This window comes from Bos taurus, chromosome 6, assembly GCF_002263795.3.
Source record: "Bos taurus isolate L1 Dominette 01449 registration number 42190680 breed Hereford chromosome 6, ARS-UCD2.0, whole genome shotgun sequence".
Classification (NCBI taxonomy): Eukaryota; Metazoa; Chordata; class Mammalia; order Artiodactyla; family Bovidae; genus Bos; species Bos taurus.
The window spans coordinates 66,635,732-66,651,229 of NC_037333.1; the positions used below are offsets into that span (position 1 = coordinate 66,635,732).

General features: G+C 35.0%; 1 protein-coding gene across 7 annotated transcripts in view; it reads right to left on the reverse strand.

The window, feature by feature from the left end:
- The window catches only part of NFXL1 (nuclear transcription factor, X-box binding like 1), a 61,561-nt gene that overhangs the window by 45,106 nt on the left and 957 nt on the right, over positions 1-15,498 (reverse strand). For 5 of the 7 annotated variants that reach the window (XM_010806108.4, XM_005207924.5, XM_059887675.1 and 2 more), the window contains exons 3-11: positions 12,773-12,946; positions 9,012-9,121; positions 7,074-7,204; positions 5,658-5,836; positions 5,268-5,429; positions 5,065-5,165; positions 4,360-4,474; positions 2,681-2,805; positions 1,952-2,074 (exon numbers count right to left, since the gene is read on the reverse strand). In XM_010806108.4, coding sequence (XP_010804410.1) covers positions 1,952-2,074; positions 2,681-2,805; positions 4,360-4,474; positions 5,065-5,165; positions 5,268-5,429; positions 5,658-5,836; positions 7,074-7,204; positions 9,012-9,121; positions 12,773-12,946 — 1,220 coding nt within the window. Of the gene's footprint in view, positions 1-1,951; positions 2,075-2,680; positions 2,806-4,359; positions 4,475-5,064; positions 5,166-5,267; positions 5,430-5,657; positions 5,837-7,073; positions 7,205-9,011; positions 9,122-12,772; positions 12,950-15,498 lie in introns of all 7 variants that reach the window. The other 2 variants (XM_015471613.3, XM_005207927.4) reach the window with 1 other exon arrangement.

The window sequence follows — 15,498 nt, forward strand, 5'->3', positions numbered from 1 at the left end:
AAAGGTGAGTCCTATGATAGCACAAGTTTAGACCTGGAAGTTTCCACACTGCAGCACAAGGAGAAAAATCACAAGCAAAGTCCAGTGGTCTCACCAAGTTAAGGAGACAAAATTCAAGGTTCAGAGGCCAGTATGGTTAGAATTTGTGGAGAAATGGTAGCACAAAATATAAAGTTCATAGTATCTGGAAACCAATCAAAAGTCACCCAGGAGGAAAGAATAACCCAAAAGGAAAGCAAAATTCGATCAACAGAAATAGACCCGAGATTGACAGATGACAGAATTAGTAGATAAGTACATTAAAATAAGCCTGTGAAGTATAGCCCATCCACCTATACTGATGACAACAGAAGAAAGCATGAGCATGAAAAGGACAGACATGGAAGTGATGAAAAAGACCCAACTCCAAGACTCAGATGAAAAAATACTGTCTGAGAGGAGAAAATACATGATGGGATTAAAAATAGGATTATACAATGCAAAAGAAAACTTGTTGAACTTGAAGATAAAGCAATATAAGCTAACATAAAATATGAACATTAAAAAGACTAAATAATAAATGGAGCATGAGTGAAGCATTAGAACTATAGGCCCTCAAGTAGTTTGACATATACATCACTGGAGTGTCATAAAGCAAAGAGTAGGAGAAATATTTGAAGAAATAAGGATCGAAAATGTCGTAAGTATGATGAAAACTATAAAGAAATACAAGAAACTCAACAAAAGCCGAGCAAAAGAAACATGAAGAAGGCAATACAAAGGAAATCACTAATAAATTCCTGAAGACTAATGATAAAGAGAAAAATCTTTTTAAACAAAGAAAAAAGATACATACAGAAGAACAAAGATAACAAAAATAGTTTAAAGTATGGGGGGAAAACTGTCAAATAAAAATCATACAGTAAAAATATTTTTCACAAACAAAAGCTAAAGAGAGTTTACAAAAATTGAAAGACTCCATGACCAGCACTCAAGAGGTGTTAAAGGAAGTTCTTCAGATAAAAGAAAATGAAACCAGATAGAAACCTGAATCTTTATAAAAGGATGAAAAATGGCAAAAGTCATGAGTTTGATGATAAATATAAAAGATTACCTATTTTTTTCAAATTCTTTGAAAGATACCTTTTAAAGCAAAACAACATATTTAAGATTATTTTAAAAAATAGTATAAAATGTGTCGGAATTAAATAAAGGAGGTAAAGTAGAATCATTGAAAAGCAACACTCAATCAAATAGAAGACACAAAAGAAGGAAAAGCAACAAAGAGCAGATGGGCAAACAGAAAATAAATAGCCAATGACAGATTTAAATTCAACCATTTTATTAAAGATCGTAAGAAATGTAAATGATCTACACTCAAATTAAAACTAAAGATTGAATAAAATAAAAAATCTAAGTGCTCTGCATAGATGTTCACTTTAAATATAAAGATATGAATAAGTTAAAAGGATGGAAAAGATATACTGTATTAACACTATGAAAAACAAAGTTGAAATCACTATATTTAATAAATTTAAGAACAAGGTATCTTACCGGAGATAGAGGGATAATTTATAATAATAAAAGAGGCTTGAAAAAACTGCAAATCTACAGACTCAAAAAAATACTCCTTATACTGAACCAAGTTTCTACAGATAAGATCTGAACAGCAGAAGTTAAGCCTCTACAAAACCAAATGACACTGCTAACACTGCTATGACGTTTTAGTCAGGGAACAGAAATAGCCAGAGAATCAAGACAAAAGAATTATGCACAGGACAAAAGGACACCACTGTTATTTAAAAACATTGGTAGAATTTCCACTAATACAAACAATATATTTATTAATATTTCATATAGGAAGCAAAGAATATGTCTAAATACCTGAAGAACAAGTCAAGATGGCACTTATCATAGGCCCCAAAAGGAAAAACTCAAAAGAATTTTAAAATCAGTTTTCCAAGCTTATTACCTTTCTCCTACACTGATGCTTCTGACAGTCCCGCATCTTAACACACTTAGTTTCACAAAGATAAGGTTTATGGCACGGCATTCGTTTTGTATGCTTCCCACAGCGACAATGCTTTTCCACTTCCTGGAAGAATCAAATGCTATTGACTTTTGTTGATATGATTTTTTCACATTGCTATCTCTATAATTACTAAAAAATGAAAGAGAAAAGTTTTAAGAGCCTTTTGTATTAAAGACTTAAAAAAAAAAAGGCTGAATTTTCTAAGACACTTGTTTCAAAAAGACTTCACAGAATTTCTATTATTAAATTTAGTAAAAACTTGATATTAAATAGTAAAACAATTAAAATCTCTTATATCTAATTACACCGTAACATCTATACATCTAGTTTCAATAAAACAAGAAAACTGGATTATCTGGTAGCATGTCAAAACCAAAATGACATCTAGGCATTTTTTTCCATCATCACTAAGCCTAATTCATTGTTGCTTTGAATGTCTACTGAGAACAAACAAGTCCACACTAGTCTAAAAATGACAACATTCAAACTTTTACCAAGGAATACAAAATAAATGGTAACTTCAGATTTAACTGCTGGCATACTCTCCTGTTTCATCATAATAAATGTTAGATCATGACAGCAGATGTTTAAGAGAACAATTATAAAACAACCCCATTTGACATATTATGACAGCTGTTAAAAAAGTAATCATTACAGGAGATGACTAACTTGTCTACATGTTTCACAAGGGCCTCGGTGACAACGCTGTGAACATCTATGGATTCCACATTCAAGTACTTTGTCACAACTGTCTCCACAAGTTGGTACATCTTCTGTACAAGGCAAGGAAAATTCTAGAAGCAGATAAAAAAAAAATCAGTATTAGTAACAACATATATTATTATAAAACACTAATAATGTGCCATGTACTTCTGGTTCCCTAAATGACAGGCCTTTCTGACATGAGTTTTTGCATCTACATAATTAATGGACAAAGTTCACTTTAATGAAAATAACCCCTAATATTTGTAAAGTTTATGCTTTAAAAAAAAAAATTATTTCGGTGCATCGGATCTTAAGCTGCGGCACGTGGGATCTTCGTTGTGGCGCACAGGCTCTCTAGTTGTGGCACTCAGGCTTAGCCGCTCTGTGGCATGTGGGATCCTAGTTCCCAAACAGGGATCCAACCCAGGTCCCCTGCATTGCAAGGAGGATTCTTAACTACTGGACTGCCAGGAAGTCCCAAAGTTTATGCGTTTTAAAAAGAATTCGACACATGACATGTTACCATACTCAAGAAGCACATTTTTATGAGCTAACTACTTCAGAAATAACTTTTCTAAAGAAATGAGTAAGTCCCTGGAAACTACTAGGAAGAATTCTACAATATACAGAATAAAAAAAAAAAAGAAAATTGCTCTAAACAAGCTCATAGGATGAAAAAAAAAAAAATCTAGATTTTCAAACTATGAAATTGGCCTTTAACATAAATATTTTATAACTAATGCTGGCAATAATCTCACAAATATGTGTGCTGGTATTGGTGCTTAATCAAGAAAGTGAACGTCAACTGAAACTCTTCTATGCCTTCATCTCAAAGCAGTCAAAACTAAATTCACCTCTAACACAGAATAATGGCAAGAGTTTATAACTATTAGGTTTCCTTCATGTGCTGGCCACTACACTAAATAATTTATGTGCATTTTATCACTTAATTCTCACAATTATCTTATGAAGAAGGTACTACTATTGTCCCCATTTAACATGAGAAAAGTATATTCAAGAAAGTGGGATTTCAACCCAGATACGCTTAGTCTTTTTTTTTTTTTTTTAATTTTAGCAGAGATTTATTCAAGCAAGCAAAGAAAGAAATGGGATCAGAGGAAGGAACTAAATCAGGAATACATCTTGTAATACTTATATTCATCACAGTCTTAACTCACCCAGATTTATATATGTTGGCACGCTATTCAGAATGGTGACCCTTATATAATCAAAGATCATATTATTATCACTCCAGTTTTTTGTTTGTTTTATCAGCATGCAGCACAGGATATTGACATTTACTTCCCTCAATCACTTCTCTTCACTGGTCAGGGGTTGAAAGAATAGGGGAGTTGGAAGAGCATTCAGATGGAAGCCGAAGATACACCTTGAATGTGCTTTGATGGGTTGAAAAGAGGTTGGTCTGAGCTTGACAAGACACCCGTTTCAGAGGCTCAGGAAGTTTGGGGCCAAAATCTGAGTTCTTAATCCACCTGTTACCCAGGTGTGTAGAAATCTAATACTGAATTTATATTATTATTGAAATGACATTGTAAGTTTCCAGAGAAGACTAATTGGGAAAATATAATAATTAGCATAACAAGTAATCATAATCTGATTAAAGATTTTTTAGAAAGCCTTACTTGACTTCTGACATGGACAGAACCTTTTCCCAGATCGAGGACAATCTCCACAAGCACCTACATGGCAAACTTGCTCACACGTATGATTACCACATGGTAGTGTTTTCCCACATACCTAGAACAACATGCAATAAATGCTAAAGACTTAAAAGTTAACAAGACTTTGTATACGACATAATAATTTCTCAATCACAAATAAGCAACTTCTTTATATTCCTCATATTATTATGCTTTCTCTCTTACATAGGTATCATGAATGTGCATAAACACAAACACACATTTCTTTTGTGCCAGAGTATATTTTTAAAATACAATAAAGGCAAAAAGAACATACAGTTTCATGTGGTCATCCACCAAGATTTCCAATGGTACTAAAGCCATGCCAATTCTAAGACAAGCTACAAAATCAACCCTACTTCCTCAAGTGGATTAACTCAAGAAGAGGGAAAAGAGGAGAAAAAGCTAGCAAGAAAGAGTACATATGTACTAAATCTGAAATTCAACAAGTCGCTGTTAATTTGAAAAATAAATTTCTCCTGGTAATTAAAATGATACTAAGTTGAAAAGTTTCCTAAAACATGAATAAAATTCATCTGAATTGCTGTTCTTCCTCTCTTTTTATCCAACTAAATCTAACTAGCATTTCTAATTGTATATGCTTTGGTAGACTTTAACACCCACTCCTCAAAATGCATATACACTTACTTGATCACAGTGCCACAGTGGACTTGCACAGCTTCTTTCAGCTACTCGTTTGCCACAGACACACTTTTGTCTACTAACTCTTGGACAAGGTGGGCAACTTCCTAAAATCAAAACGATAAATAAGCATGGAACATCATAAAAGCAATGGCGGCTGCTTTGACTTCTGCTTAAGGCTGGAACATCTAACACTTATGACCTTTTACCTGCATGACAAGGATTTTCACATTTATGTTGTCCACAAAGCAATTTCCGTCCACATGGCAGCTGACAGGACCATTCCTTAGCACTGCACCGGCGAGGGATAGGTTTTGCTTTCTTACAATAACAAGTAGTTGTGACCATCTTGGGACAAGGGGGGCAAGGACCTAGAATCCAATGAAAGGAAAAAAAATCAGAAGTCAAAAATTAAAAATTTCAGTTCCTACACCTATCAGTAATTCCTAACACTTTCCTGATACTTTAAAAGGCAATCCCTTCAAACATTTTCTTATGTACACTTAAGTTCTGGATTCAACTTTCACAATGATTTTTTTGCTTCAATGTAAGAAGAAATAACTACCCACAAACAACAAGAAATATAATATATAACTCACCCGGATGGCAGAGGAGTAAACACTTATGGCCACAAGAAGGTTTAAAATCTCTCTCACATACTTGGCCACATGAATGAGGCACAAGCCACGGATCTAAAGGTGGATCTTCCACTTTTCCACAATAGCAATAGTACCTGCTAGGTGTGTCAGATCGTTTGTATTCAAACCTACATTTGGGACTACAAAGAATGAAATTCCTGAAGTTAATTTCATTTATAAAAGTGATATGAGATGGGATATAAATATACTTAACAATGGAGTATATACAATCAGTTAATGTAACCTCTGCTCCAGCTCTATATTAGTAAGAAACATGATTTTACTAAAATCAACTTCAACCATCTAGAACAGCTCTGTCCAATAATTTCCTGAGACAATGGAAGTGTTCTACACCTGTCATGTCCAACACAATAGCCATTAGCCACATATGGCTAGTGAGCACTTGAAATGTGGCTAATACATACAACTGAGGAAGAAACAATTTTTTATTTCATAATTTTTAAGAGTATAAACAACTGCATGCGGCTACTTGCTACTGTATTAAACAACACATATCTAAAATACAGCTATACAAGAAAGCAACATTAGCTTTCTACTAACCACCTGAACTTTATTCTTGAGTTATTCATTCCAATTTTATAAGGCTCACTATTTTAAAAGTTTGGTTGGGTGGTCTACAAATAAGCAAACTATATTAGCAATAGCAAGCAGAAGAGAGAAATCAGGTTACAGGTAGGTAATATAGCAGCAAGAAACATGGCAAAATCTAGAAAGGGAAAAATATTTGAAAATAAAAAATATTCATATTTAACATCTAATACAAAAATATATATATTTCAAATATGCCTAAGTCAAAGAAAAGTTCAAATACTGCTTCACATTCTCTACTAAAACAAATTTTTACCCAGCAAGACTAAAATAAAGCAGTTTTGGTCCTAGAAGCCAAACTAAAATAATAAATGTAGAAAATTTAATGAGACTGGATAACCTGAAGCTTTGATAGATTTTGAGGCTAAAACTAGGAAGCCAATGATCAAAATGTTAGATGTCAGTCTTGTACAATGTGACACTAAAATATACAAACAGGAGCTCCTGAGAGAAGCTGCAGAATTTCAATGGATTCTAGTCAGAAAGAAATTAAAAGTTCTTTAAAAAGATAACTAAGGCGTTGCTTTGTGGTGGGGTTGGGGGGTGGTGGGGGTAAGAATCTAAATGATTTAGTAGTTACCAAAGGAACTATTAGTTAATACAAGTTGGGGCAATGGAGGGAGCCATTAGTAGGTTTCATCTCTTCACAAACCAAATGACTACTTGAAGGCCAAGCATGGACAATGAAATTGCCAATAGAACAACTTAGAAGCTACAATTTTCATTTATTTTACTACTAAACACTCCAACTAAATTAGAGAAAGTTACCAAGGCCAGGGATAATCTCTCTTTCCAAAATCATCATCCGTCAGAGAAGATACCAGAAACTGGCTGTCTTTAGCCCACTTCTGGATACAGGGCATGTGAAATATACAGAAACATCCTGAACAACTCCAAACCTAAGACAAAGGTATCAGAGATTAACAAACACAAAATGATTTTTCTTTGATAATTCCACAATACTTTAAAATAAGTATCATTTTCAAGAACTAATTACAGAAAAAAACCTTCCTCTAGCATAATAGAAGAAATGTTCTTTTAAAAAATTAATTTACATGTAGAACACTGTAAAGAAAAATAATATTAACCATCCAGATTCATTCAGCTAGAAACTACTGCTAACATTCTGAAAAAAATCTCTAATATTTTTGTATATATTTCATACTTTTTAAAAAATGAGGTCATACTGCAGTTACTGATAAGTAACTATAGCCTTTTTTTTAACATAGTATAAGCACTTACCCTTATCAAATATGTTCATACAACATGATATTTATAGCTGTATAGCAGGTATCACGTTGATTTATATACCATAATTTAACAAATTTTGGGTCGTTGTACATTTAGGTTTTTCTAATTGTAAATAACACCACAAAAGGAATCCTTAAACACAAGTATGTACTTATAATCTCTGTTGCCCCATTGTTATTAAAAATCTATTAGTCTCGCAATTAATGCTAAATTCTAAAACTTGGGTGAACAAAGAAACTTGAAAATATATATATAAATATCATAAGCCAGCTGAAGCACTGAAAAAAAGCCAACTTCTTCCCCCAAAAAAGCAGTGCCTAAAAAAAGAACTGGGATATAGAAGTAAAAGGTCAAGAGAGGGAAAAGGAAATGCGAATAAACTGCATATTACTCAGCTGATTACTACTAAGGGCCAAAGTTCAGTCCTGTTAGGAATGTTCTGAAGAACCACATAAAACATGCCTAGGACAACTCCAGCCCCAACCACTAGCAAAGAGGAAGCTAGAGCACTCATCCCTTAACTCCTTATGGTGGAATGTTGCCCCAGTGGGGAATAACTCTGCCCTACTTCGGTACTATACCCACTTCCTGCTGAGTTAGTTCCCAAAGAGAAAGCAGTGAGGTTGGGGAAAAAACCCACAGACAGCAAGTGTTTAATGCAGAGACTATTCCTCCACTGCAGCTGAATTCACAGTAAGCCAACCAGAAGCACCAAAGGCACCTGCAGCTGCTATGCTATCTTATCTGATATAGCTTAAATTTCTGGTTCATTCTGCATGACCCATCCATTTCACATCTGACCTGACTGCCCTTCTCTAGGCAATGGTGCTACAACAGCAGAGGATTAGCTTGAGGTCTAAATGGTGAGTCTATCACATTCAGTCATCATGTCCCCTTAATTGCTTTATTAATGCTCTTTAAATTTACATATATATTAACTTCACCATTAGGCCATAGAATCTCTAAGTACATAAGTTATCTCTGAATCCATCTCTCCCCATTAACCTAGCCACTTTCCAGAAGCACCTTCAAGACAAGAGAAGCTCACTAATAAACCATAAATGTCACTGCTAGGTTTTACTTCCTTGAAGGCAGGGAACATAATGATATTTTTTAAAACCTGGTGAAAGTAATGAAATGTAAGTTATTTAACATTTCAGTACTTGTGAGTCTCTATGAAGTACTAATGCTAAAAATGCTTTATCAACATGACATATGCATTGACACTGAAAATATTTGCTTCAGTTTTATTAATAGTGCTGAAAATATTCATTGCTCATTTAGAGGTATTTTTCTTTTAATCACAGATTCCCCAAAACTGAATATCAATTTATAAATAGAATTCTCAAATGAAACATTTTTTAGCAAAAACAGTAATAAATGATTACAAAGTATACATGCAAAATAAGATATTTGACGGCAATAACATTATTTTAGATATGGACAAAAACTTACTGCTTGGTTTCTCTTCACTGAAGCAATACAAATTAAGCATGTCATAGCCCCGGCTTGAAAAGCTTCATTTACGTACTGTTTCGTTCGCTCTAATTCTCGTACATCTCCATCTTGAAATTTAAAAATTGAAAACCTAAGGTTAAGCAACATCTGAAAATAACACAAAGTCACCAACAGCACCACATTACGTGAGAACTGTCTAGTATTATCAATTGTTCAAACTACAGCTAAAAAAAGGAGAAGCTAAAGGAAAAAAGCAATCAGTGAACTGCAAAGAGGTCACAAAGTCCATGCATTCTATTTTGACCTTCTCTCAGAGTTCACCTGCTGTTACAGTCCTTAACAAATCCGGTGGGGGCAGAGCCTCAGGCAAAGGCAGCAAGATGCCAAGTAATAAGAGAAAGCATACCTAAAGCGAGGTGAAAGGAACTGAAAAGCAAAAGCTCAGCAGAGCCACTGAGCCTAAATATAAGCATATGTCTATCAATGTGTAAGTGCATAAGAGTCTGTGTATATGAGTCTGTCTGTCTGACAAAGCATGTTCTTAGTAAAAATCTGTTGAATGAAAAGATCAATACAGTACAATAACCTTGTTTCATTAAATTATGCTATTTCTGCTTAAAAAGGAAGCATGACTTAGAAAAAAAATTACTACACCGTATTTTCTTTAAGCAATCATTAAGCATTTACTTGGTAGACACTGCACTATTTGTATTTCAGTAAGATTAAATAAGATGTTTTTAATTTCATTTTACAGATGAGAAAACTGAAGCACATAACATTTAAGTAACTTCGGTATGGGTCCAAAGTGAGCCCTCTTGACCACTATGCTATGCTGCAGCAAGGGTTTAATACAGGAAGGTCCAAGAAATAACAGCACAATGAAAGGCAGAAAAGCAACCCTGAAGCTCACATGACACCAAAAGGACAATAATCTGAGTCACTTTAGTATAAGAAAAATAAACCTACAGGCCTTTAGTATAATAAAGATTATTCAATAGAGGTTAACCAAGTCTCCAGGAAAAGTACACTACTGGCATAAACTATCATAAGTACAGAACATGGCAATAAAATTGTACAAGCCAAAATTTATGTCATCAAAAAGAAAAATAAGAAGGACACTTGGATAATTCTTTACTTTGTAAGACCATCTAAGTAAACACAAAAGTCACAAAATCTTGTTCTACCATACTATAAACACAAGTATAATTTTGATTATTCAACAAAATATATATAAAATCACTCCCAAAACTATAAAATACTATAAACTTACTAAGACAATTGTTTTGAACAAACATCAAAGTTTGACGAGAATCCTTAAAGACAGACTTAATAACCATATTCTATGCATTTATTTTGCTCTTTGACATGGCTGGCTCTAACAAATGTAGAGCATTTTAAAATTTCATCTAATTTAACAGCTACCATGTAACATAGAAGATAAAAACAAGATGAATAGACTTTAATAAAGTCTAATCTTATATTTATAAAATTTATGTAAGACTTCTTTGAAAATTGTGTTAAAACTTGGCTGCAGCAATAAAGTATAGTGCCCAAGATGTCATGGTGGACAGGATGGCATTTGAAGTCATGCATTTTAACAAGATCACTCTGGCAACTGAAGAAAAATGACTGTGAGGAGGCCAAGACTGGAAACATGAAGTACCAGAGAGGAGGTAGTTACAGCAGATGAAGCAAAAAAGACATTTAGTAAGTCAATGTGTCCATCTCAGCTTTCTCATCTTTAAAATAGTAGTAATAATAATATCTACCCCACAGAGCTATTATGTGGATTTAAATAACTATTATTTAATAGCTATTAAACCTATTAAACAGCTGTAGGGGCCTGAATTAAGGTGATGACAGTATGGGGAAAGGTGGGGTGAATTTAAGAAATTTAGGAAGTAAAACTCAGCAGGACTTGGTGACAATGAGATTGTGTTGCTTTGAAAAGTCAACGTTCATGCCAAGATTCAGAAGGAAAGATTGCTGTGCCTGAAGAGCTGTCTGACATAAGCTGAGGGGAGGAGTGGGAGCAAATAAAATATACTCATGTCATGTATATGCCAACCCTGCTCCCAGATTTCTGCCTTAGGTGGGTGACTGGGAAAACTGTGGCACTACTAATTAATATAAAGAAAATAAGACAATAAATAAGTTATCTTTCAACATATGTTTATGTTTCCATAGGCCAGCAAGACAGCAATACCCAACAGGAAGCTGCCATTAAAGTCTGAAACTTGACATGGAAGTATAAAGGCTGTGAGTTCTGGTGTTCAATTCACTAACGTGAGATGGGAACCATCTCATAACTCTGGCATTTACTGTACTAGTCAAGTTTCCTGACTTTGGTAGAGGCAAAGTACAGAACACAATGGAATGGATATCAAAATACTTATGGATTTGACACAATACAGCGTAAGAAAATCGCCTTAACACTTTGAGATGAAAGCCGGGTTAAAATTAACAATACTCATAAATGATAAAAGTTTTCTAAACACTAGACAGAAATACTTGGTTATATCACTGGATTTCCTATTTAAAAATAACACCTGTACCTAGAATGGTTTAAGTGAGGTCTTCTTGAAGGAAGCCTGAAGTTACTTTCTATGAAATCCTTTAAAAGCAAGAAACCTCAAGGTTCCTCTTTGCCAACTTTTACCTGGCTGAGTCAGACTTCTCAGTCAAGCTTCCTAATCTTAATTCCTTGCCAGACAGGGTAAATTCCTTGGAAACCATTTTGATGATATGTACCCAGGCTCATGATGCTATCAATATACTCAGCAACTACTATGGATAATACCTTCAAGAATGCTTCCAGCAATGACTGTAAGCATAAAATGTGGAATATGTAAGAGCACTTCACAGAAAATAATCTATTTCTACACTTAGTACCAAATCTTCACAGCAACATCACTTTGCCCCTTGCTCTCATAAACGAATGTGGTTAAGTAACCCAGATATATACAACATACAATGTGACTGTACACACTGAACCTGAGGAGACTAAGATTTTTTTTAAAGCATAAACATCAGAAGTTGTAAGATATAAAATAAAGGAATAAAGTTAAGAAATGAAACTGACTCCAAGATACACTTAACATAATGAAAAAGAGAAAAATGAAGAATCAATTTAAAGGAGTATTCAAAGTCTTCAAGTGCAATCAAACCATCATCAGGAACAACTGGACCCAACTCATCTCTCAGGGAAGATCCCCCATCCCCACCACCCAGGCATACTAATGAGATGCCAATGAAACACCAAAGAGAATTTCTAAGGCTATAAAGGACATTGCCATCCTATTACTGTGATAAAACATATAACTCAAATAGTAAACGGAGAAGGCAATGGCACCCCACTCCAGTATTCTTGCCTGGAAAATCCCATGGACAGAGGAGCTTGGAAGGCTGCAGTCCATGGGGTCGCTGAGGGTCGGACACGACTGAGCGACTTCACTTTCACTTTTACGTATTGGAGAAGGAAATGGCAACCCACTCCAGTGTTCTTGCCTGGAAAATCCCAGGGATGGGGGAGCCTGGTGGGCTGCCGTCTATGGGGTTGCAGAGTCGGACACGACTAAAGCGACTTAGCAGTGGTGGCAGCAAATAATAAAAGGTGTAAAAATTCAACTCCATAGCATAAGAATGTTCATTCTTAAGATACAAAAAGTATTCCACACAGAGTAAAGGTGTTAGAAAAAGTCAGGAATATATTTTTCATTTGATGTAAAAATATCAAAATTTAAAAGCTCATACAGTACCTGTCTGAGTAGTATAAGTTATAAATGTATTAGCAACTATTTTTCCTCTTTTTCCTTCAAAATCTTCATCCCCTTCTTCTTCAGATGAAGAGCTAAAGTGTTCTTCAACAATTTTTTTGGCTGCAGCCTGATTAGCCTTCTTGATTTCCTCAAATTTCTTTTGAGACATTAGCTCTGCTTAATAGAAAAAAAAAATGTTTTTCATTTCTGCAAAACAATCTCGCAAAAAGAAAGACATGATATACCAACACATTATTAAAATACAGATTTAAAAGTCACCTTTGGTGCATTCTATTTTACTGTCATCTATGAAAAAAAGTATTTTCAAATTTCTTATCATATAGGTAAAGAGAATACCACGATATAAACTTTCACTTTTGTTAAATATTCTGCTAAATGCAACAAACTGTTCTAGAGTGACTAACAAATCAATTTTTTAATTTACAAAGGCATGTTAAAGTATCAAAAAACTGGTGATCAACCTCAAGACAAGGACATTAACAAAATTAAAGTGAGATGTTTAAAAATAAATGGTAGGAAAGTCCAAGAGGGAAGGGATACACATAGCCGATTCACTTTGTTGTACAGCAAAAACTAACACAACAATGCAAAGAAATTATACTCCAATAATAAAAAAAAGTTTTAAATGAATGAATGGTACACAGTGATTCTTAAGAGGTGGGAAACATACCCACTGGGAGCACATCAAAATCAGCAAAGCCACGTGCTTTTTCAAATCATCTTCTTCCATACTACAAACCCAACATGGCCTGGCCCACCAAAGACTTAGCACAAGCAATATTCACTGTATACTCACTATGTTTACAATTGCTGCTTAGAAAGCGCAAGAACTTTTTTGTCTTTATTAGCATGTGGTCACAAAACACATTTACTGAACATTAATCCCACACAAAAAGTGACTGACGGTAAAGAATCAGACAGACTGTAAAGAATCAGACCGTAAAGTGCCAGACAGTAAAGAATCTGCCTGCAATGCGGGAGACCTGGGTTCGATCCCTGGGCCACAAGAAGATCCCCTGGAAGAGGGCATGGTAACCCATTCCAGTATTCTTCCCTGGAGACTCCCCATGGCCAGAGGAGCCTATCGAGCTACAGTCCACGGGATCGCAAACAGTGATACACGACTGAGTGACTAAGCACAGGAATCCAACACAAAATACTGCTAACATGGAAAATGTGCTTCTCACAACTTCATTCCAAAAAGAAACGTTAAGTAAGTTTTGAATTAGTTCCGTTATTCTGCTTAGCACTGTCTGTACTTCTGACTTTGTTACTGTCTTAAATAATGCAAAAAAGAATTAGACTACTTCATAGCACATTCCCAATGAGACTTCAAACTCCTCAAGAGCAGGACTATCAGAATTCTCTACAAGCATTATTAATAAACCCTTCTAGACAGCAACCACAGTTCAAGAAAGGAGCCACAAACATACTGAATTGATCTTAATTCATGAGTGCCTTAATTCATCAGTGCACTAAGAAATGCACTTTATGCTTGCAACTGATGAGTCACTACTCATAAAAACTTTCCTATTTTAGGTGGTGTACTTGTATTTAATGATGTTTTATCTTTATTTTCCTCATGAAATCCTCTCCTTTTCTTATTGCAGCTGGTTTGGCTGGGAACTCCTGGATATTTCAAGTAAAACTGGAGGAAAATGTACAGAGCTTACATAGGAATCTTTGAGTACTAGTAGAAAACTAATTGATATAAGATATATGACTCAAAATTTTTTTAAAGGTTGAAGCAGATATAATAAAAACATTCATAACCTGATCAATAGACCCAGATCAGATCATCTCAAAGACAGCTGACAAAGCAACCTTCCCATATATTATTTTTTACAGTCAAATCTCAATTATCCAGTTGAAGGATGCTTGCTTTTCTCTAACCACAAAATCCAAGGAAGTTCACCAAAACTGTTCACAAGTCTCCCTCTTGCACACCTCACTACCACCAATATCATACTCAGTAACTCATCACTATCCTAAACTCAGAATTTTCTATCACCTAACTTTAAAATTAGCTGGAGGAGGTATAACATTCAGAAGCTCAATTTGCTCCTCCACCCAAAAAAATATATTTTGAAAAATACAACAATAAAATGATTTCCGGGATTATTCTCTGACCCCCTGCACTCTTTCACTGCTGTGGACAACTGAAAGCTGCATGTGTGCACGCCACCAAAACACTGCTTTGTTGTTCAGTCACTAAGCTCTTTGCACCCCATGAACTGCAGCAAGCCCGGGTCCCCTGTCCTTCACTATCTCTTGTGAGTTAGCTCCAACTCCTGTCCGTTGCCTTGGGTGAAGGATACTGACAAGCTGAAGGAGGCCACACCAGATATATCCAGGAAAGGACATGAAATTTGTGACCCCAGTAGAAAACAGTACCACAAACTCAAGTGCATATAGGGCATAGATAATTAAGGTCACTAAACTAGGCAATCAAACAAAGATGGAAAATGACAAACAGCCCCAGAAGTAGGAGACACAATGCGAAGGGGAAAGCCTAAATCCAATCTAAAAGGGACTTCTGTAACTCGGCCCAACCGACTGTTGCCACGCATTAAAGTACCAAAGCCACAGTGTTTGAGAAGAAAAGTTGCTAACCGGGTTTTTATGAAATTTTAAAAAGAAAAACCAAAAAACTGCCGGCAATCAATTCAGATTTAACGCATTGTGTTAACCAAACTATACGCTAA